Raw genomic sequence first — 22,446 nt, forward strand, 5'->3', positions numbered from 1 at the left:
TTAACCCTAACTCTAATCTTATATGGATTCAAATCAAAACTATCTTGTTATGTTGTGTCTAATGTTATTATATAAGGTAATCTCACTGTCCTTCTGTCCTCTCAGTCAAAAAATAATTTCATTGAAGCAGATCAGTCCATCAAATTGGCATTGACATGAGTTGTCTATTATTGCTGGTAGCAAAGGCAAACCCACAATAGTATTTGTCCTGGCATTTTTATTTGTGGCATCTGACACCTTTCGTCACAAAAGTTTAATATCTACTTTGACTTCACTGAACCTGAATTGGGCACTTACAGTCTTCTATTTCCCATCACATTTTTTCTGTTATTTCTTTCTTGGGTTTTCAATCCTTTCCTTTATCAGTGAGTGTCCCTCAGAGTGTGGTCCTAGGTCCAATTTTGTTCATTTCTGATACTTTGTTTTCATTTCTTCTTTACAGCTTAGCTATCCTGCTCATGACATCCAGGTGTATTCCTCAACCCGAGTCTTGGCATGGACAATCTATTGTGGTCTTGCCTCTCCAAGTGCCTGAAATGTCCAGCTGGATGTGTTCTCCCCAACCTAAATTAAATTTGGACAAGGCTGAGCTTATTGTTTTTTCACCCTGACCATCCTTTCTTCTGCCTTTCACTTTTTGAGACTGCCAGGGTCTGATGTCTCTGATGGTATATAAGATCTGGACTTCTTAGCGATGTTTCATCAATACAATTACAAAATCTTGTTACTTTCCTCTTATGAGTATCCAGAATTCCATCCATTTTCCCCTAAGCATTTGCTGCATGCCTTAGTGGTGTCTCATTTGAATAATTGCAAAAGCTTTTTGGCTGATCTTTCAGAATCTACTCTCTGCCCTTTGGTTCAGGTCCAGAATAAGGCAGCCCATGTGGTCTTGGACCTCCCTGGAGTCACCTTTATTTCTTCCTTCCACCAATATTTACATTGGCTAGGTCTTCAGAAGCATTAAAAGTTTAAACAGCTGGTGCTGATTTTCCAGGCTGTGTGTATAGGAACACCTACTTATTTGAACAACTTGGTAACAATTCTTGCTTCTGTGTGCTTAGTTCAATTGTGTATTCAGGGGCACTTAGTTTTCCCTCGGGTCAGAGGAGCTGTCTCACATATAGCTCTTACTCTTTGGATTTGACTCCCCCTTATACTATGTTTGGCTTTCAGTCTCCTCAGATTTAAAATGCTTCTTTTCTTTCAGTGGCTCAATACTGATTTCAATTGTAGTCACTTTGGGATTAAATGTCTTAATAATTGTTGTCTTTTGCTTTTAGTTTATACCATTGCTTACTTATACTGCTTATACTTATACTGCACTTAGGTATACTATATGCCCTTAAATACTAGCCACATGTATGTAAGAACTTTATTTTTCTGCAACAAAAACAAAGCTATAAAGAGACAAGAACTTCATGCGTTAATATTTACATCTATCTATATACTATTAAAACTCTCCTCCCATGATCATTAACTGGGTGAAATAGCACATCATAGGGCAACAGTTTTTGAACCAAGATACCTCAAATGTGTTAATTTACAGAATGAGTTATGATTCCCATGGAACTGAACTTTGGCAAATTCCTATAAAACATTTCCTGACATAAAAATTATCATAAAACAGTGTATGACAGTGTATGACAAAATTTCATAGGACATTTGCTTTGCTGATGTTTGACAGTGTTATATAGTTCAACATGGGTTATTTTCAAGGCAGGTACATCTTTGTATCCCAACTTTTCCAGTCATGGCAGTACGTTAGTTCTGTCATTGTTGAAGACACCGAGGAATCTGGTAAGGAAATAGTTCTGAAAGGATGACCCAATGGGTCACAAGTTATCTACAATACAACTAAAACTCTCATTTCTGATTGTTTATAAACTTCATTTGGGCAAAACTGTCATAAGGCAACAGTTTTTGAATCATTGTATCTTAAATGGGCTTAATTAAAAAATACATCCAAAATCCAGGATCCATGATTCCCATGGGACTGAAATTTGGCAAACTTGTAGTCACTTCAGTGCTCACGCACTGCTATGCTGCCATGCATCCATGGTAAACTGTGGCCATGTATCATCCTTTCCAACATTGCCTGCCAGCTTCCTACAAGGAAAGTTAACTGCTTGTGGTTACAGGTAGCCCTTGACTTACAAATGTTCATTTAGAGACTGTTTGAAGTTACGACGGCACTGAAAAAAGTGACTTGCAACAATTTTTCACACTTACGACCATTACATCATCCCCACGGTTATGTGACTAAAATTTAGATGCTTGGCAATTGCCTCATATTTACGACGGTTGCAGTATCCTGGGATCATGTGATCACTTTTTGTGATGTTCTGATAAGCAAAGTCAATGGGAAAGCCAAATTCACTTAACAATTTGTGTTACTAACTTAACAACTACAGTGATTCACTTAACAACTGTGGCAAGAAAGGTCAGAAAATGGGGCAAAACTCACTTAACTAATGTCTCACTTAGCAACAGAAATTTTGTGGTCAAAAGTCAAGGATTATCTATATTCTGTTTCTCTGTTTAGATAAAGAAATATCTCTGAAACAATGACCCTATGAACCAGAGGTTATCTACTATTCCTTCTTTCTGGGCCATTGTGGCTAATAACTACTTTACGCCTTATTATACAGCAAGGACAACAATCCTGATCAAAAACAGAACTGATATCCATTGCATTCAGAACAGTTTCCAAGAACTTCTTCCCATTTTTTTGATCCCACCTGCTAACTTTGACTTAAAGTTACATACACTGATCTCTTTCTGTTTCTGGTGATGATCTTCAACAAGATTGCCAGTAGTGGCATTCAGCTTCTCACAATCTTCTTGGACTTGCAGGATAGTACTCTGGATTTGGTTGAGCACCTCTTCATCCTGATTGGAAAAAAGCATGAATACTAAAGTTAACAAAAAAAAAAAAGTGACAGTTTTATTAACCCTCCTGTTCTACTTTTCAGAATTCAAGCTGCTGCCTTTGGGCAACTTGGAGTAAATAATGAAAGCTCGATCCATCTCTTCATGACAAATAGGAATCCTGCAAAGAAAGTTTGCTCTAAAAGTCAGCAGAAGATATTTTATTAGACTATAATAAAATAAACTCAGGATATATGTGGAATAATATAAATGGATCTTTATTATATAACAGGCACAGACATTGTCTACAACCTGGGCCCTGGTTTACTTTTACTTACAGCAATCAGCTGTTATATAGTGGTATATTCTGACTTCCCATTAAAAGGGTGGAAGAAACAAAATGGGATTACCCTTGACATAGTAATGAAAGATAGATTCATATCTAGTACACTGACATGCTCTTTGAGTACTACTTATTCTCTTTTAGGCTTAGATTTATATGTGACAATCTAAAAATTAGATTCACATTAATCTGAAACTGAGGGAAACTCCATTGTTAAATGCTCTGCCAACATCCAAGTTCAAGAAGCACATAATACTAAAAGTAATTATGTCAGACTGGGGTCCCTGCATTCAACAAGAGAGTAAAAAAGAAGTTCACAAAAAAATTCAAACAAAACAAAGCCCTGTGACCTTGAAATTGGCCGCTTGAACAGACGTGTCTGCACATAGTTCTAAAAGACTGATACTCTTTTAGAAGAAAACCAGAAATCTTGTATAAGGTTGAAATTTGTGCCATAATTTCTTCAGCTATTTTAAATTAAAGATAAAATAGCAGACAAATCAATGGAACAAAAGCAAAGCAAAGCATTACTAATGGAGTACTATAGGAGATAGGCTGCAATTCCGAATACCAACAATCTTACTGAACTTCATGATGCAACGTAAGTTATGTGCTTGGCCAGGCTTAAGTCAAATGATTCTTAGAAAGCAATTTTGGGAAGTTGGGAACTTGCTAGTTTCAGGGGGTAAAATATTAAAATCTCCTGAAACAGGAAGACAATCATTAGGCAGAGTATGATATTTATAGTTCCTCTTTCTAAAACTACCAAAGGTAATTTCTATATCAACAATATTGCAGTTGTTGTGCTATTGTCATGAAATACGAAGTATGTTTAAAACAGATCTGCTTCCATTTCCCACACACAAGAAAACTTGCAATATGTTGACTGCTTGAAAAAGCCTCAAAGGGAGAAAGTACTTAGAACGCCTCACTAGTACAGCCATGGCTGAGATTTATTAAGAAATCATTGTTTTAAAAAGTTAGCTTAGCATGATGTATTGACCAAGTCAGTAAATAATGTGATCTGAAAGTTATATGAATCTGCAAAACATTTCCCTCCCCACTAGCAAGCATGCAGCCACTATCGTTGGGGTAAAAGGTTGTGATAAAGCTCAGAGGGAGAGACTATGTTCTGCACACAAAAGCTCCCAGATTCAGTTCCTGGCTTCTCCAGGAACAGCTGGCAAATACCTATATTTGGCACTCTTAGAAAACACTACCAGGCAATACTGAGCTAGACAGATCATCCATACCTTTACAAAGTTCCAACAGGTTAGGCCTCCCTATCCAAACCGTGCCCCAAAGCATATCCATACTTGTCCATCTTGCAGAGGATTACCGTGTTCTTGGTTTTAATTGATTAAATTTCCACACCACCCATCTCATTTGAGTGGGCAGTTTCCAAAGCTATCCAGTTGAAAACTGAAAAGAAGAGCAGTCTGAGCTATCTTCTCTCTGGCCTTACCTGGCGTTGCTTGGGTTTCTTCGTTTTGCTTTCTGCCTGCCTCAACATGAAGTTGTTGACTGAGTCCTGCAGCTGCTCGTAGCGCTTGAACAACTGGCTAACCTTCTCACTGACATCTAAGCTGCAGGCTGCACACGTGCCTTGGACTTGAGCTGCACCAGACTCTGGGATGGGTGGCATGCTCATGGACAGCAAAGTTGACGAGGAGGACATCATGTTCTCTATGACAGATCTAAGCTTGTCTAACTGTGAGCAAGTGAGAAAAGCAGGAGTTTGGTTTCTTGAAAAGGAAATCCTAGTTTTCATCTATAACATATAGTGGTGACAGGAACAAGCTGTTTTAATTTGTTGGGCTGAATCAGTATTCCTTGGCTTCGTGACTTTTAGTTGGATCTGTAATGGCCAGAGTCCACAGACTTGGGACATGCACAATAGGAGTTTTTTCATGGGGGGTGGGAGTGAGTTCCAACATTGTTAGTTCCAGGACACTAAATTGGAGGATACCATCTAGACTGGCCCATTAAAGCAAAGCTGAGATAAATCTATCTATCTATCTATCTATCTATCTATCTATCTATCTATCTATCTATCTATCTATCATCTATCTATCTATCTATCTATCTATCTATCTATCTATCTATCTATCTATCTATCTATCTATCTATCTATCAAATAACCTTATAATGGTAGAATTCAGATGCCTTATAATAATGTTGAATATGTCAATAATCATTTTAAAAGTTTCTAGAACTTCCCTGAAACTAAATCCCAACTCCAAAAGGTAGTTTCCACTGATGTTAATGAGAGTTCCCCACACATATTTTGTCCATGGGAGTAATAGGAAATAATAGAAAGAGCTTTGGGGAGTGATTTAGGACTTAGTGCAGGGAAGAAAAGGTCTGCTGCTGCTGCTGAATCCTTCCCCCCTTCCACTATAATAATGTGGAACCTGAGCAAAAATAGTTTTGAGAGCAACTAGAAAGACCTTTCAGACCTTGACTCTGTTTAAAAGGTCTTCTCCCATAGGCATTTGCAGTCAGCCACAATGACACCCAAATGATGAATACATGTTTCATCATTTGGGTGTCATCGTGGCTGGCTGCAAATACATGTGTTATAAAGTAAGCAATTTTTCCACTATATTAGTGGGGGGGAAATAGGGGTTCCACATCAGATTGAACTGAATAGCTAAAGGATAGCCTCAACATGGCACTCTCCAGATAGACTGGACAACAATGTCCACTTCCCTTGAGGGCTAAGGTTAATAGGAGTCATAGCCTACACCAGTGGTTCTCGGTGGACCCCTGGGAGGCTGCAATGTTGTCATAGGGGGTCCAGAAGGGCTTGAAATGTTGTGTTTAGTGGTCCAAGGCCGCAACAGGTATTTAAAGGGGGTCTGTGGTGAAGAAAAAGTTGAGAATCACTGACTAACACCATTTGGAGAGTGCCAAATTGGAGGCACTAGCTGTAACAAATCAATATGTTTTGCCAACAAGCAGGAACAAAATGCCTGCTTTCTTGTCTCTTTGATATGCAGAAATTAGCAAATGAAGCATTTAATCAACTGGGAGCTAAAGATTATCCTCCTGCTAATAGCTGCAGATCAAAAGCTCGTTCAAGGAATAACTCCATGGGTATGGTTCTAAATCAAGAAATAAAGGCTCTGCAAGGCAACCAAGGGCAGACTAGTTGGGCAGGAACAACCGTAACACTCTAGCTAGATGTTTCTTTCTGAAGCAGAAAAAGAGGCAAGGACCCATATGATAAACTTTGTTTTCTGTATGATTGTAATCCTGTAAAGTTAAATGCCAGCCCAGTGATTAAAGGAGGGAAAGCTGTGCCAATTTCTTTAAATTATTATAAAAATAAAATCCTCCCTTTGCTGACCCTTCCCAGAATTTGCCTATTTCCATCAGTTGTCACTTCCACCACTTTTCAACCTCCTGATAGTACAAGTTACAAACTCATGGAGGGCTCCCAATTCCAGGAGCTGATTCTGAGCCACATCTCTCAATACAAGAAAGTTAGAAGCTACCCATAATGTAATGAGACTTTGGGCATGTTGAAGACGAGCTGAAAAAAATGAATCTAGTGAGCTAATCACCAGGAAAGTTTCGTTATTCCTATATCTTGCTACTATTAGTTAATTGTTAATTGCAAGAGGAATGCTGAGCTGAAAATCATTGTTCCTGAAATAGAGACAGCTTTGCTTCATTCAGGTCTTATTTAGAATTGCTTGAACTTGTGCCATCCATTCATTTTCCATTGGAAAACCATCTCTGCAAACCCCATAAATTAGGAAAAATTGCAGGGGCTGTTGATGGCCAGGAATAAAGGAAGATAATATCAAAGCACTGTAATGCTTTTTTCAAACTGTAGTTACTCCTACACATTTCAGACTTTTAACTTCTCAAACAGAACTTGATTTAAATCTCTGGGTATGGTCAGGCAGTGCATACAAGTCAATTACTAAATTAAGTATTCAGGAAATCAGTAACTCTGAAAACTGACCATGGTGCCTACATAAAGGTAAAGCAAGAGATGAAACATCAAACTTGGGAAAGCCTTGGTTTTCAAATCATAGATTGGCTCTCAAACTGACTTTTTGTGAGTGTTACTTAATCTCCTGCTTATATTTCAAAAGCTTCTCACTGTGAATGTGTGGACAACATTGTGAGTTTTGTCCATACTCCTGACTCATTTATTAGCTTGCAAGTTCAACATTCTGGTCACTAGCTAGAAATGTCATCAACTAATTCAACACATTTTCATTAACAAAGGATTTGTCCATAATGCGTAGGAATAAATATAAATTCTAGAAAGGATACAGCAGTTTTCCATACACACACATTTTCCTAGTTACTTGGGTTCTTTGTTGTTGTTGTTTAGATTAGCTAAAGACATTCTGATCTCAACACATCCTGAGTTCATTTGCTGACCTGCTCCTGGAGGTAATAGGCATTGTCTGTCATCGACTGCTCCAATTTGGCTTTCCCCATATCTTGTTTCTGTCTCAGCTCCTTTAGCTCTTTCTCTATATCGTGCACCGTTGCTCTGCACCACAAAACCAACAAAAAAGAAGTGTCACTCAGCAAATAAAAAAAATTTTTGGGAGCATATGACATATATGTGTACTTTGTCTGCTATAGAAACTAATACATGGTTTCCAAATGTAATCTTGAAGCAAGGGTACAACAGCAAATTTGCCTTATTCTCCCCTTTTCTTGAGGTTCCCTGCAAATAGGATGGAGGTGTCTTTAAGGGTTTAGTGGTGTCCACCTGGAAATGCAAAATGCTTCCTATAAAACTGCGAGGGCAAGTGAGCAGGGCAGGTCATCTGCAGGTTAGAAACTGGATTAAATAGTACCTCCACAGGCTTTGAGTCAGAAACCCTTCTTCATTTTTTAAAATCTTTTGCTTCTACAACTATATCACAGGAATCAATTCCCCATAGCAAAACACCCACTACTGTGATAAGCACCTGGCTACAAGAGCCACATGGTACAAGCTGACCACCACAGTTCTTCCCATTTGGGGGCCAAGAGAGAGGGAGTTATTGCTCATGCCATAACTACTTGTGATAGCAGATATTGTGTAACCAGATCTTCTTGGTAAAATGCATGGTTTTTAATAAAAGCATTTTTGCATTGTCCCTGAATATATCATACAACTCAATAAGTCAAAACTGCATAATAACATGCCACTTTTTTGCTCAGTTACATGTTGCTCTGAAAATGGAGTGAGCAACATCTATGAATTTCATAATCTAGGTTTGGGGCTTTAATTCAGGAAGGGTACCAAGCAAGAAAACCAGCTCCTTGCTGTGACTGGAAGAAAAATTCCCTTGCTGATCTCAGCTATTTTCCAGACCTGGCTCCAAATCCCCCCTCTCCAACAGATAACTTTCATTTTTTTTCAAACCCTTATAGAATGTGCCTTTAAATGAGAAAGAGCAGTTAGAATAGTTGGGTTCACACATCACAATAGACCACTGTAATGTACCACTCTTATTTTGTAAAAATAAATGTTCTCTTCTACTATTTTTCCTCAACGTCCAGTTGGTTTCCATGCCTAAGCCAGGACTAGAACTCGTGATCTCCCATTTTCTAGCACAATACTTCAATCAGAAAGCCCATTTGTGTATTACAACAAAAGCACAGGCCGATCACATATTCAAATTCATTTTCACACTCTGCAAGGTATACTAACAGTTTTGTAACTAACCTGCTATATTTAGTCTATTTTCAAATATGTGAGCAACACTGAATTCTTATAATGAAGGACAGCATGGAAATGTTTAAAATGCTGCTTTGGTACCATCAATCGATAATGCTAAAAATTACACTACAGAAACATTGCTTACGCATCACTTCCTGCAAGAGAATGTGTCAAAAAAATCCTAATAGTAATTGTGGCTACACAACCAAAACTCTTGGTGGAGAATCAATTGAGTGATCCCCATTTGATTATTTTGACCCTGTGGGCACCCTTGCAACCAGCATCATGAGGCATTGACCATGGGTTTTATTTTGGCTGATTTTGAAAAGGCAACTGAAAGGGAGACCATTTCCAACATCTTTCGAGAAAAAATTATAGATTTTTTTTAAAAAAAATCATTAATATATGTTTTCTAGTGAATGGAATTGAAATCTCTGCTAGACAGGGCTTTTCTGTTTGTAGCAGTCAGAAAAGCCATAGGAAAAACAATAAATCCCTCCTCCCCCCCCCCCCCCGCACCAAAAAAAATATATCAAAGAAATATGACATCAGAATATTTGGCAATTGAGAGAGACAGATAATACAGTGATTAAGACTACAGGCTAAAAACCAGGAGACTAGTCCTGCCTGAGGCACAAAGTCAGCTGAAAGATCTTGGGCCAGTCACTCTCTCTTAGTCCTAGCAAGGAGGCAATGGCAAGCCACTTCTGAAATCTTGCCAAGAAAACTTGAGGGACTTGTCCAGGGAGCACCAAGCATCAAGACTAATTCAAAGCATCTCTGCCCCAAATTGGCAACAAAGCATCAAATTAAGTTTGAAACAGCTTTGTGCACTTTAATTTAAAAAGTCATTCACTTCCTTGGAAATGATAATTAGGTTGAGATCTGCCATGTACTTTTGTAACCTTTTAATATTTTCTTACAGGGTTTTTCAGAATAAAGATCTCTTTTCCTTTCTTCCAATAGCACGTACAATATGCATATGATAGATTGTCTGTCATTACTATATTTAGCAAAATCTTAAAAGCATCAATGAAACAAACATGCTTGGCCCATCAGCAATATCAGCTGTTCTACTGATTTCTAGTCTTTTACCTGAGATAACCTACTTGCAAGGTGATCTGATTAGCTCCCTCTATTTTCTCTACTTCTTCTCCCGGCAATTCTCCTTCAATTGCATTCTGAATCCTCCTTAACTAGAATCACAATTGGAAAGAAAAGTAATTTTTAGAAGTCAGGTTTGCCACAAACAACTGGAATTACAAAACTCCTGTATAGAATAAAACATCCTGTGGGAGAAAAGGGGCAGCACAGCTTTCTTTATTGAAGCTAAGAGGCCTTGAGGCAGATAAATGGATCAGACCCCTCATAGACTCAGTTTGTCTATGTAGAAATAAATGAAATATTATAGGTTGGGCAAAGCTTTGGATTTGATCTAAAAGAGATGCTTTCAGATCTCAGCATCTGTCTATGATTTATTAAAGGAGTTGTGCAGGATTGCTGGACTGCGAGTGAGGTTTTTCTGTAGCAGCAGCAGCATGAACTTGGAAGAGTCACATAGCTGCTTTAATAAATTTCTGACTGATACTGTGTTCATGTTCCAGTGTGTTTCAAAATACTTCCTCTGAATCAGAACCAATGCACTGCACAGCTCCACAGAGTATAACTGTTCTACAGCCTTCAGCCTGACAACCTGTAAATATGTTGGATTACAATTCTTAGAACTGCTAGTCAACAAAGGAATTTATTCCTAGCCATCTGGGAGGATATCCAATGAGTAAAGGATGATGGTGACCTATTCTAGAATGCCCAACAGTTCAAATACATGCAAAATGCTTAACTACAAATTAGAATCACATGCTTCCAATTCTGCTAGACTGAAGCTACAACACTTCCATAAAAGTAGTTTTTTGCAGCTCCCCAAGTTTGGAACCAATCTGCAATTGTCTGCCAACACAAGTGTCAGCCAGTGTTCTTTCTCTTTTCCTTGAGGTGACTGACCAACCAGAAGAAATGCCTAATCTCATCTCATAATCCAATCAATGTCCATTCCCACCCCTTGAAGTATTATCAGTTTCAAAAATCTGCTTGCTTTCACTTTACATAAAAAGAAAACAAACTGCTAGGATTCCTTTCCCTGATGTGGGAACAGGATGCTGAGACTCTGTAAAGGAAGTTATGATCATCTTATTTATTTATTTAAGCCTAGGACATGGAGTCAGGCAAAATCTCTTGCCAAAGGGAGAATAAAGGATTACTTGCAGTGGTGTACTGAAAAATGCCAGCCTTGCTGTGATATCTAATAAATCAGTAATGATAAGTGAGAATGACCTTGGGAGACAGAGGGAAGAGCTATGGCTTAAACTAGGGGTGTCAAACTTGCAGCACCACACTGTCGTCACGTGATATATCTCTACTTTTTTCTGCTTCGCTAAACCGCAGGTGGACATGGCCAGCACCTGGCCCACGGGCCACGAGTTTGACACCCCTAGCTTAAATAATGGTCTGGTAAACAAAATTTGAGACTGAGAGAAGGAAGGGTGATGTATGCATTTCAGAAGGGACCTCCTTAATTTGGGGGAGAGTAAAGTGAAGAAAGGGAGAGTTACTTTCAGGCTTGCAAAATTATATTAACACAACCTTACAATTAAGGCAGAGCTAATAATTATAGCCATGCTTCTTATCTGGGCTATCTTGGAATGCTAACAAAATCAGAGCAGCTAAAAGCAAAGATGAACTAACCCAGCTCTCCAAAGCAGATAACATAAACAGGTCAATCAGGCTTTAGGCTGAATATTCTCAACAGTTTTCATTAGGAATAAAATGGAATCTTTATATAGCCTGTGACCTGCAATGCCCAATGGGAAAGCAAAGAAAGTGGAAAATTGGGCAAGGCAAGACTAGCTGCGGTCTGTCCTCACAGTCTTATTCTTGATGCCCAAGGGCAACAGCAGAAGCCAGAAAAGAAAGACGAAAATCAGATCTGTTGTTAGATGACCTATGCAGGAGATTCCAGCTTCAGTTTTTGGCACCTCCAGGCAGAGCTGGGAAAAACTGAGAATTGCTGCCAAATGGAGTAGACAATATTAAACTAGGTGAATTTATGATCTCACTCAGTATAAGGTCTTATTAAAAGCATGTAGTCACTTAACATGCAATTTCTACTAGGCCAATATTTCTGGCTAATCTGCCCTGACTGAAATGCTATTTGAGCATTGCAAATTTGAAAGAAGCTGTCTGGTACAGGATTAATAACAAAAAAAAGGACTCATTTTTAAAAGAAGGAGCAGTAATCAAAAGCAGCATCTGGCTGCATAGAATGACATCACATCAGAAGGCAGAGGCACTGCAGAGGGGGTGGGGTGTCTTTCACAAAATCCCTGCCTCCAAAAACAAGTAGCTTTCTCTGACATGCTGTAATAGAGTCATAAACCCAGCCCATATTTTTAAGAGACCCAAAGCCTGAACTGATGATCACTGCAATGTCTTCAAATAGTAATCAGGATTTGACTTGACATATTCAGCAAAACGCTGTCTGTGCTTAGTCTCAAAACCAAATATTTAAGCATAAAAACATCTCACCTTCCATTAAAAGGGATCACAGTTCAAGACTGGATAATAAAGCCAAAAATAACTACAGGGAGCTTCATAATATATTTAGGTTAGAAAGCTATTGATTACAGATACAACCTCCTTTAAAAAAATATTGTAACAAAAGATCCCATTAGTTTTAAAATAGAATTCAATGCATTATGCATCAATTACAGGTAGTCCTCGACTTACTACCACAATTGAGCCCAACATTTCTGTTGTTAAGTGAGACATTTGTTGAGTGAGTTTTGTCCCATTTGACAACCTTTCTTGCCACAGTTGTTAAGTGAATCACTGCACTTGGTAAGTTAGTAACCTGGTTGCTAAGTGAATCTGCCTTCCCCATTGACTCTGCTTGTAAAAGATGGTGATCACATGACCTTGGGACACAGCTATAGTTATAAATATGAACCAGTTGCCAAGCATTTGAATCACATGATTATGGGGATTCTTCAAAAGTTGTAACTGAAAAATGGTCGTCACTTTTTTCAGTGCCATTGTAACTTTGAACGATCATTAAATGTACTGTTGTAAGTTGAGGACTATCTGTACTCAATAAAGCACTTTAAACAATGAGTCATTCAGCTTCCATGTTCTAGATAGCCTTCTAAAGCACAATCTCCTTGGAAAATCTGAAAGCAGCCATTCTCACCGCCTGATGCTCCTTCTCCACTTACCACCTCTTTCTCAGATTTGAAGTCTTCTTCCAAGGAACGCATAGCATCAAGTTTTTCTGACAGATTAGGTGGGATGGTAGCAAAGGTCTTATAAACTATTGAGAAATAAGGAGGAAAAAAGCTATGAGTATGGCTCAGGTAGATTTTGCAACAAAATAATATATAATCAGCCAGGCCTAGGCCCACTATCCCATTCCCCATCTTTTCAAAGTTCTGTTTCCTCCCCACCTGTTTCAAAGTAGTAGCATTCTTTACAATTTGAGAACAGGTTAAATCTTACAGCTCATCTAGATAGCCCTAGAAATATAATTTCCTTCCTTCCTTGAGAATGGGAGTAAGGCTGGTAGTGACTTTAGATTACTTCAGTGGTGGACTGGCAATGAGACAAAAGCTATGCTGTGAGGCCCCATTTTAGAGAAAATGTTAGTGCGGTGTTCCCATAAGCAGGATGCATGGACAAGCTGTTTTGGGGGCTCCTTTCCTTTTTATCAATACTATGAGATTCACTCCTTCAAAAGGATCCTGGCCTCTTGTGATTAAAATATGCTGACCTCATCCCCCTCTGCTCCCACAAAATATATGGAATGATGATGAAGACGACAATTTTGCTTTTCAAAAATATCCCAAAGGTGTTTTTTTAAGAGGCAACTGGACTTTCTGTTTGCCTCTTGAAAAAGCACCTTTGGGACAACCATGACCTGGATGACTGAGAATCTCCAGACTTTTCAAAAATACTTCAGCAATCTGTAGGTCAGTGATGGTGAACCTATGACATCTGTGCGAAAGGTGACATGCCACAACACTTTTGAGGACATACCAGTGTTTACCAATACCCAACAAGGTTTCTCAAAAACACACCCCATTCTTGTGTGATTTTTGGAGGCCGCATGAGAATGGTGTGTGCTCTTGTATAGTCTCCAGACCCTCCAGAAGTCACCTATGCTCTTGCTCAACCTCCAGAGCACTCCAAAATTGTGTGAATGGAAAGTGATTTTGTGTGGTTTCTGGAGGCTGCAGAGGCCATGGAAGAGCATTGTCCAATGCCACTTCAAGAATGAAGGCCTTGTGCAACCAGGAGCAGCCTCACAGGGGTAGGCCGCAGGGGTCTGTCAGCAGAAAGAGTAAGGTAAGGTAAACAGGGCATGGCAGATCCCAGGAAGTGCCATACTGCAGGGGCAACCATGGCCATTTTGAATGGCAATGGTGGCGCTAGGGCTAAAGTCTGGGCCTCTATTTCAGGGTCAGCCTCAGCCCTACCACTGAATGCCGCAGTTTGTGATGGCTAGACGAAGCAGGGCAAGATAATTGTTTTTCTTTAATTTCGGGTGGGAGGTAGGACGGGATGACATGCCAGCAGAGTCAAATTAGGCATTTTCTGAATTTTTGACATGCCAAGCCCAAAAGGTTCACTGTTACTGCACTTGTCTTCTTCACATATGTTCTCGGGGTATCAGATGAGCTTCAAGGAAAGAATTATATTATAACATGAGGTGAGGGGGGTTACATGCACATGCAGTCCGTACGTGCATCAGTGAGGAAGTCCTGTAGCCTGCGGAGATCAGAATGGCCACACTTGTAGTAGTCCAGCATGGCGATTTGGTCTCTGAGAGTTTGGTAGAGGTCATTCAGCTGTGAAAGGGAGCGCAGGGCATCTAACGTCTCCGCATAGCGAGTTGGAGCCAAATTGGTTGAAGAGGAGGGGGTCTCAGAATACCCCATAGGAGTAGTGGAGGGGAAGAGGGGAGATGATGGGGGTGCAGCTCGAACACCTAGCACAGGTGGCACAGTCAATTGGCCTGCTGGAGCAGCAGGTAAGGCAGGAGGTTGATATCCAGGTGGAAAGAGCCCAGGCCCTCCAGGCTGGCCAGGAGATCCAGTTGGGGCTCCAGGATAGAATCCAGGGGGGCCAGGATATCCGGGTTGTGTCCAAGCTAAAGCTCCAGGATAGACTGGCTGAACCCCAGGGGCACCAAGATACTCTGCCTCAGTCCCAGGAGCACCAGGTTGGGCCCCAGGAGCACCAGGTTGGACCCCAGCAGCACCAGGTTGAGTCCCAGCAGCACCAGGTTGAGTCCCAGCAGCACCAGGTTGGGCCCCAGCAGGATATGGAGCTTGAGCCCCAGGTGCTCCGGGATAGAGCCCAGGTACTCCAGGATAGGGGGACTGGGCTCCAGGAATTCCAGGCTCGGCCCCAGGAACAGCAGGCTGGGCTCCAGGAGCCCCAGGTTGGACCCCTGGAATCCCAGGATATGGAACTTGGGTCCCAGGTGCCCCAGGGTAGGGGGGTTGGCCTTCAGAAACTCCAGGTTGGGCCCCAGCAATACCAGGCTGTGCTCCAGGCACCCCAGCCTGGGGCCATGGAACACCAGGATATGGAACTTGGGCCCCAGGATAGGCTCCAGGTGCCCCAGGATAGGGTGGTTGAGCCCCAGGAGCTCCAGGTTGGGCCTCTGAAACCTCAGGATACAGAACTTGAGCTCCAGCTGCCTCAGGATATGGAGCCTGCGCTCCAGGTGCCCCAGGATAGGGGGCTTGGGCCCCAGGAACTCCAGTACCTCCAGGCTGGGCCCCAGGAGCTCCAGGATAGGGGGGTTGGGCTCCAGGACCCCCAGATTGAACTCCCGGTGCTCCAGGATAGGGTGGTTGGGCTCCAGGACCTCCAGGTTGGGCCCCAGGTGCCCCAGGATAGGGTGGTTGGGCTCCAGGAACACCAGGCTGGGCCCCAGGTGCCCCAGGATAGGGTGGTTGGGCTTCAGGACCTCCAGGCTGGGCCCCAGGTGCACCAGGATAAGGGCCTTGGGCTCCCAGACCTCCAGGCTGGGCTCCCGGATAAAGGACTTGGGCTCCCGGACCTCCAGGCTGGGCCCCAGGCGCTCCCAGATAAGGGACCTGGGCCCCAGGACCTCCAGGCTGGGCCTCAGGTGCCCCAGGATACAGTGGTTGGGCTCCAGGAGCTCCAGGCTGGGCCCCAGGTCCCCCAGGATAGGGTGGTTGGGCTCCAGGAGCTCCAGGCTGGGCCCCAGCCTCCCCAGGATAAGGGCCTTGGGCTCCAGGACCTCCAGGCTGGGCTCCAGGATAGGGTGCTTGGGCCCAAGAAACTCCAGGCTGGACCCCAGGTGCTCCAGGATAAGGGCCTTGGGCTCCAGGAGCTCCAGGCTGGGCCCCAGGTCCCCCAGGATAAGGGCCTTGGGCTCCAGGAGCTCCAGGCTGGGCCCAAGGTACCCCAGGATAAGGGCCTTGGGCTCCAGGACCTCCAGGCTGGGCTCCAGGATAGGGTGCTTGGGCCCAAGAAACTCCAGGCTGGACCCCAGGTGCTCCAGGATAAGGGCCTTGGGCTCCAGGAGCTCCAGGCTGGGCCCCAGGTCCCCCAGGATAAGGGCCTTGGGCTCCAGGAGCTCCAGGCTGGGCCCAAGGTACCCCAGGATAAGGGCCTTGGGCTCCAGGACCTCCAGGCTGGGCTTCAGGATAGGGTGCTTGGGCCCCGGGAACTCCAGGCTGGGCTCCGGGAGCTCCAGGCTGGGCCCCAGGTTCCCCAGGATAGGGGCCTTGGGCGCCAGGAGCTCCAGGCTGGGCCCCAGGTCCCCCAGGATAAGGACCTTGGGCTCCAGGAGCTCCAGGCTGGGCTCCAGGATAGGGTGCTTGGGTCCCGGGAACTCCAGGCTGGGCTCCAGGAGCTCCAGGCTGGGCCCCTGGTCCCCCAGGATAGGGGCCTTGGGCTCCAGGAGCTCCAGGCTGGCCTCCAGGATAGGGTGCTTGGGCCCCAGGAGCTCCAAGCTGGGCTCCAGGAGCTCCAGGCTGGGCCCCAGGTCCCCCAGGATAAGGGCCTTGGGCTCCAGGAGCTCCAGGCTGGGCCCCAGGTGCTCCAGTATAGGGTGGTTGGGCTCCAGGAACTCCAGGAGCTCCAGGCTGGGCCCCAGGTTCCCCAGGATAAGGGCCTTGGGCTCCAGGCTGGGCCCCAGGTGCTCCGGGATAGGGTGGTTGGGCTCCAGGAACTCCAGGCTGGGCCCCAGGTTCCCCAGGATAAGGGCCTTGGGCTCCAGGCTGGGCCCCAGGTGCTCCGGGATAGGGTGGTTGGGCTCCAGGAGCTCCAGGCTGGGCCCCAGGTCCCCCAGGATAAGGGCCTTGAGCTCCAGGCTGGGCCCCAGGTGCTCCGGGATAGGGTGGTTGGGCTCCAGGAGCTCCAGGCTGGGCCCCAGGTCCCCCAGGATAAGGGCCTTGAGCTCCAGGCTGGGCCCCAGGTCCCCCAGGATAAGGGCCTTGAGCTCCAGGCTGGGCCCCAGGTCCCCCAGGATAAGGGCCTTGAGCTCCAGGCTGGGCCCCAGGTGCTCCAGGATAGGGTGGTTGGGCCCCAGGAGCTCCAGGCTGGGCCCCAGGAGCTCCAGGCTGGGCCCCAGGTGCTCCAGGATAGGGTGGTTCGGCTCCAGGAACTCCAGGCTGGGCTCCAGGAGCTCCAGGCTGGGCCCCAGGTCCCCCAGGATAAGGGCCTTGGGCTCCAGGAGCTCCAGGCTGGGCCCCAGGTCCCCCAGGATAAGGGCCTTGGGCTCCAGGAGCTCCAGGCTGGGCCCCAGGTCCCCCAGGATAAGGGCCTTGGGCTCCAGGAGCTCCAGGCTGGGCCTCAGGTCCCCCAGGATAAGGGCCTTGTGCTCCAGGACCTCCAGGCTGGGCTCCAGGATAGAGTGCTTGGGTCTCGGGAACTCCACGCTGGGCTCCAGGAGCTCCAGGATATGGAGCTTGAGCCCCAGGTATACCAGGATAGGGAGCCTGGGCCGTAGGATATGCCCCGGGTGCTCCAGGAAAAGGGGTCTGGGCTCCAGGTGCCCCGGGATATGCCCCGGGTGCTCCAGGAAAGGGAGCCTGGGCTCCAGGTGTCCCAGGATAAGTCCCAGGTGCTCCAGGAAAGGGAGCCTGGGCTCCAGGTGTCCCAGGATAGGTCCCAGGTGCTCCAGCAAAGGGAGCCTGGGCTCCAGGTGCTCTGGGATAGGTCCCAGGTGCTCCAGGAAAGGGAGCTTGGGCTCCAGGTGCCCCGGGATAGGTCCCAGGTGTTCCAGGAAAGGGAGCCTGGGCTCCAGGTGCCCCGGGATACGTTCCAGGTGCTCCAGGAAAGGGAGCCTGGGCTCCAGGTGTTCCAGGAAAGGGAACCTGGGCTCCAGGTGCCCCGGGATACGTTCCAGGTGCTCCAGGAAAGGGAGTCTGGGTTCCAGGTGCCCCAGGATAGGTCCCAGGTGCTCCAGGAAAGGGAGCCTGTGTTCCAGGTGCCCCGGGATACGTTCCAGGTGCTCCAGGAAAGGGAGCCTGGGTTCCAGGTGCCCCAGGATATGCCCCAGGTGCTCCAAGCTGAGGTCCAAGTGGTCCTGGAGCCCCAGCAATGCCTGGCTGTGTTCCAGGGACAGCTGCTCCACTTGGAGCCCCTGGTGCTCCTGTCTGGGTCCCTGGTAGTCCAGTTGGTGGCCTCGGGCCTCCTTGTGTTCTCTGGGTAGCAGTGCCAGGCTGAGTTTCTGGAGATCCCAGAGTTTTGCCTTCTGGTGAGGTTGAACCAGTTGGAGAGTATTGGACTGGACTTGTCTGCTAAAAGGAAAATGGAAAGGGGATAGATTTAATAACAGGTGAAAGACAAGGAAAAAAATGATTATTAAAACACTACATAGCTAATCTTTAGCTATATTTTAAAAAGTGCAATTTTCTTTCACTGACAATATTATTATAACTCTATATGATTAAACAGTGCAGGTGCATAATTAGAGAATGTGAACAATTTCAGATAGAATTTGGCATGGCTTTTGATCCTTGGTCACAGATGAATAAAAGTGAGTGTTCAGATCAAGAAGTAGAGTCCCTAATCAGCCTGGCTTACTAGCTCAGTCACTTTACTACAGCCTCACTCATTTTTGCAGAGCTGTTGTGAGAATAAATGGCTACCCTAAATTTCTCAGTGGAAAAGTGTAATAACGATGTGAGAAGATGTCACTCAAGCAATATATTCTTACATCTTTAATTTACCCAAAGCTAAATGGCATAGTAACAGCCACACCAATCAAAGAATTTATTGATTTGAATAGGTGACCTTTTCTCTAAACCATCAATAAAACTTGTTTGAAAGGATAAGAGAATTACATCCCCAATGAAATTCTCTCTAAATGCTCTATTACTCAGTAGTATCCATTAAAGGTCTCCATAAACTTGTATACCACCACAGCAGAAGTAGGAGGGCATCTGAACTGGTAATAGGAGGACAAAGTGCATTTATTTTATATACATTCATTATCTATACACTAATGCTCTTTGTATAATAAATAATTGTCTTTGAAGTCTTCCCTAAAGAAAGCAAACATAATTTCTAGATATAACAGCAACCCAGTAGGATGATTTCTATTCAGAAATATAGGAACTGAAGGATACACTTTCACAAGTAAAATGAGCAATAGAAAAGGAGAATTAACATGGTATGGTTTAGCACTGTATGGTTAAAATTCAAGTGAATAAACTTGATGATACCATAGAAAATGTTTGAATTACAATAAGAGGGGAAAAACTAAACCATGTTTAGGAAAGCAAAACCAAATGCATAGGTATGGAATAGGTTTTATATGGCTCAATAGTAATAATTGCGGGAGGGATCTTGTCCTAGTGGACAATCAGTTAAATATAAGCCAGCAGTGTGCTGCACCTGCCAAGAAAGCCAATGCAGACCTAGGCTACATTAACCAAGGTACAGAATCAAGATCATATGAAGAGTTAATACTACTTTATAATGCCCTGGTAAGACCATACTTGAAATATTGTATCAAGTTTTGGTTACCATGATATTAAAAAAGATGTTGAGACCTTAGAAAGTGTGTAGAGAAGAGCAACAAAGATGATTGGGGGGTCTGGAGGCTAAACATACAAAGAATGGTTGCAGGAATTGAGTATGTCTAGTTTAATGAAAAGAAGGACTATGGGCTATATGATAGCACTGTTTCAATATCTAAGGGGCTGCCACAAAGAAGAGCAGGTCAACCTATTCTCCAAGGCACCTGAAGGCAGGAGAAGAAGCAATTAAAGGAAAATAAATCAAGGAGAGAAGTATCTTAGAACTAAGAAGAAATTCCTGACAGAACAATTAATCAGTGGAATGACTTACCTTCAGAAGTTGTGGGTGCTTCAACACTGGAGATTTTTAAGAAGAGATTAGACAATCATTGTCTGAAATGGTATAGAGTCTCCTGCTTGAGCATGGGGTTGTACTAGAAGATCTCCAAGGTCCCTTGCAACTCTGTTATTCTCTTATTCTGTAATAATGTTGCATATACTATTGCCTGATCAAATAGGAGATGAAGCTTATGCCTCCCAAAAAAAAATTATAGTTCTCTTAAAGAAACACATAGTAGTATTGATGAGAAACTGTAATTATCCCAATATTTGGGATACAGATCCCAACATCTGTAGGGAGATGGATTCCATCTAGTACAGTCCTTTCAGGAAATTACTGATTTATCCTTCAAAGGGAAGAAGACAGGAGGATGAAATTTCCTCAACTTGATACTAACTCATTAGGATTATTTCACTGAGGAAATTATAGTATATTATAGGGAAGGTATAAGGTATATTATAGGGAAAATAATTATGAATGAATGAAAAGGTAACTGAGGAAGAGCTTTAAAAAACAACATGCATGTAAGCAGTACAAAGGGGCTGATTACTATGGAAAAAAAGACAGGCAGTATAGAAGTATGGAAAGATATAAGGGGAGGTAAAGGTCAGCATGAGCCAAGATTGATAAAGAATGCTAAAACCACAAAGTGTCTTTTTTTAGGTACAGACAAAAAAAAAAAAAGAGAGAAAAGAATTATTACAGCAACTGTTGGATAAAGACTGCAAAAAGTACCCCATCTCCTAAAAGGGGAGATAACAAAATGTGAAACAAAACAAAGCAAAAAAACAAAAACAAAACAACCCAAAACAGTTCAGTTCTTACTTTCGGTTCAGCCTTGACCAGCAAAAGCATATTTGGGACCCGTGCGCTCCCACAGAGAGGGCCTCCTCGGGGTGCCATCAGCCAAACAATGTAGGCTGGTGACCCCCAGGGGGAGGATCTTCTCTGTGGGGGCACCTACCCTATGGAACCAGCTGCCCCCCGAGATAAGGAGAATCCAAGACCTCGGTGCCTTCCGCCGTGCCCTTAAAACTTTCTTTTTTCAGCAAGCCAGGCTGGCTTAACATATTTTTAAATATTTTTAATTGGTTTGTCATCTTAAACTGGGGCCAAATTAATATATATTCTTTTAATTGTTTTTAATGTTTGTATTGTATGTTTTTATCTGGCTGTACACCGCCCTGAGTCCCTCGGGAGAAGGGGCGGTATATAAATTCGAAATAAAATAAAATAAAAAATAAAATAAAATATTTGTTCCTTCAGGCAAATGCAAACAGCAGGTTGAAGAGGTAAGGCTGAATGTTGAGACTGATAGAAATATATTAGGGAATATCTATTTCTAATTAGTTTAAATGTCAACATCCAGATTAATATTATTTTAGAGTATTAAAGCAATTTGCTAATAGCCAGAGCAAACTATTATGTATTGATATGAGAGGTCTTCGAGAAATATGAAGTGTCAATTGACTGGGAGAGGACAAATGTTGTCCTTTATATCTCTATATAAATTTTGGCCATTATGCTGTACTTATAAATTGTTGGATGAATAATACAGAAGGTTCCTTCTTTCTTCAAGAATTAAGGAGGAGAGAGAGATTGCACAGTCCATGTCTGATAACTCTTTCATATCAGAAAGAGCAATTAAATTTGTAATGTACAAGAAAATAGGCAACAGTACCAAATATCAAACTTATTTTGGGATTTTTATTTCTCCAAATGTGGTACAAGTTGATAACCTATGTTTATCACAGCTTATTTTCAGCATGAAGTCATTATGGAAACATGACATTCTAATTAAACCATACTCACAGGAGATGGGCTCTTGCCCTTCACAAGGATATCTTCAAGAACTTCCCACCGTACCATTTCTTCTGGAGATGGGAATTGGTTTAACCTCCTCTCTAAATCTTTCTAGAAAAGAATCAAAACCAAAACATATGAAAATCATCCTTTCTGTCCCATACATTCTGTTGACTATCATTCCTTCTTAATTAGGAATTTGGAAGCCCAGGGAATTACTTTAGATAAGAGCATCAAATAAGGAAGCAAATCATCCAGCAATTAGGTGCTCCAGGACTTATTGTCCTTTTCTTCCCAGTTCCTTGTTCTTTTTGTGTTAAATCTAATTTAAAACCATCAGCAGGGATTA

The 22,446-nt window shown here is 43.2% G+C and overlaps 1 protein-coding gene across 5 annotated transcripts in view; it reads right to left on the minus strand.

The window, feature by feature from the left end:
• QRICH2 (glutamine rich 2) overlaps positions 1-22,446 on the minus strand; it is a 60,784-nt gene that overhangs the window by 26,749 nt on the left and 11,589 nt on the right. For 2 of the 5 annotated variants that reach the window (XM_087887213.1, XM_087887210.1), the window contains exons 4-10: positions 22,107-22,208; positions 14,689-18,730; positions 13,166-13,260; positions 9,993-10,093; positions 7,619-7,733; positions 4,680-4,925; positions 2,770-2,892 (exon numbers count right to left, since the gene is read on the minus strand). In XM_087887213.1, coding sequence (XP_087743339.1) covers positions 2,770-2,892; positions 4,680-4,925; positions 7,619-7,733; positions 9,993-10,093; positions 13,166-13,260; positions 14,689-18,730; positions 22,107-22,208 — 4,824 coding nt within the window. The remainder of the gene's footprint in view (positions 1-2,769; positions 2,893-4,679; positions 4,926-7,618; positions 7,734-9,992; positions 10,094-13,165; positions 13,261-14,688; positions 18,731-22,106; positions 22,209-22,446) is intronic. The other 3 variants (XM_087887212.1, XM_087887211.1, XM_087887214.1) reach the window with 3 other exon arrangements.

This window comes from Pantherophis guttatus, chromosome 2 (genome assembly GCF_059756535.1).
Source record: "Pantherophis guttatus breed Tessera chromosome 2, ASM5975653v1, whole genome shotgun sequence".
NCBI lineage: Eukaryota > Metazoa > Chordata > Lepidosauria > Squamata > Colubridae > Pantherophis > Pantherophis guttatus.